The 1212-nt window shown below is 29.2% G+C and overlaps 1 protein-coding gene across 1 annotated transcript; it reads left to right on the top strand.

The window, feature by feature from the left end:
* Nucleotides 1-726: 726 nt before the first annotated feature.
* Nucleotides 727-1212, top strand: LOC124894302 (berberine bridge enzyme-like 21; the record flags this gene model as incomplete). Its single annotated transcript, XM_047405023.1, is given in 1 exon segment — nucleotides 727-1212. A coding segment is annotated over 1 exon segment (428 nt), but the record flags the coding sequence as incomplete, so codon positions are not given.

Genomic DNA, 1212 nt, shown 5'->3' on the forward strand with positions numbered 1-1212 from the left:
CATTCAATAACGAAATTCTACTTTAATTCAAACACTAGAATAATAAGATAATTATATGTTAATGAAGAAAATAAAAAAATACGAGTAATTATATTTAATCGTAAGAAGTAAAGATTGGAAAATGAGAAGAAAAGAGAAGAAAGATGAATAATGTAAATCGAAAAAAATTAATAGAAATAAAAAAGAAATTTATAAAAAAGAAATTAAAATACAAAAAAATAAATAAAATGTAACCTTGTAATTACATCACATAATTACACTCAATTCCCAACCCCTAATTAAGAATAAAGTTATGTAATTATATCTTATTTCAATCCGCTTGTGGTTTTCCAAACACATCCTTAACTATTTCTTAGTTTCACCTTTTATATTGGGAAGATGCGTATAGTTCAATGATAGTATTATCCTAAAAAAATAATAGTTATTTTAGTAGGATATTTACATAGGTTCAATGACAATTTAAGGAATTAACTCGATTCTTACATACTATCATATTTGTTATTGCAAACTATATTCTAGTCTAGCAACAAATAAAGAACAGAGAGAGTACAATCTACTATAAAAGGAAGAAAATTAAATGTCATATCTAAATTTTTAAAAAAGGAAGAAAATTTAATGTCATACCAAAATTTGCCACTTAGTTCAAATAACAACAACAACAACAACAACAAACCCAGTGTATTCCCACTTAGTTCAAATAACCTTTTCTTTAAATATTATCATCCCCTTTTAGCCAACAACACAAAGCAACCAAAGCAAGTGAAAAAAATTGAAATCATCAATCATGTCTTCTTCTTGTCTTGTTTTGTTTCTTCATTTTCTCTTGCTTTTAAAATTCAGTTCCTTATCTGATGCTTCTTCTGTCTATGACTCATTCATCAATTGCCTCTCCACCAAATCAATTCCCCAATCAGAAATCTCCAAAATCGTCTACTCCCCAAATAACCTCTCCTTTAATTCCATTTTACAAGCCTATATTAGAAATCGTCGATTTTTTAACTCCTCCAAAACTTCCAAACCGGCCATCATTGTCACCCCTACGGAAGAATCCCATGTCGCTGGCATTGTCCTTTGTACCAAAGAGATCAATTTACAGCTTAAAATTCGCAGCGGAGGCCATGATTATGAGGGCATTTCATATATGTCGAATGTACCTTTTATTATTCTTGATATGTTTAATCTCCGAGCAATTTCCATAGATGTCAATGATGA

The sequence above is a fragment of the Capsicum annuum genome, unplaced genomic scaffold (genome assembly GCF_002878395.1).
Source record: "Capsicum annuum cultivar UCD-10X-F1 unplaced genomic scaffold, UCD10Xv1.1 ctg72913, whole genome shotgun sequence".
Classification (NCBI taxonomy): domain Eukaryota; kingdom Viridiplantae; phylum Streptophyta; class Magnoliopsida; order Solanales; family Solanaceae; genus Capsicum; species Capsicum annuum.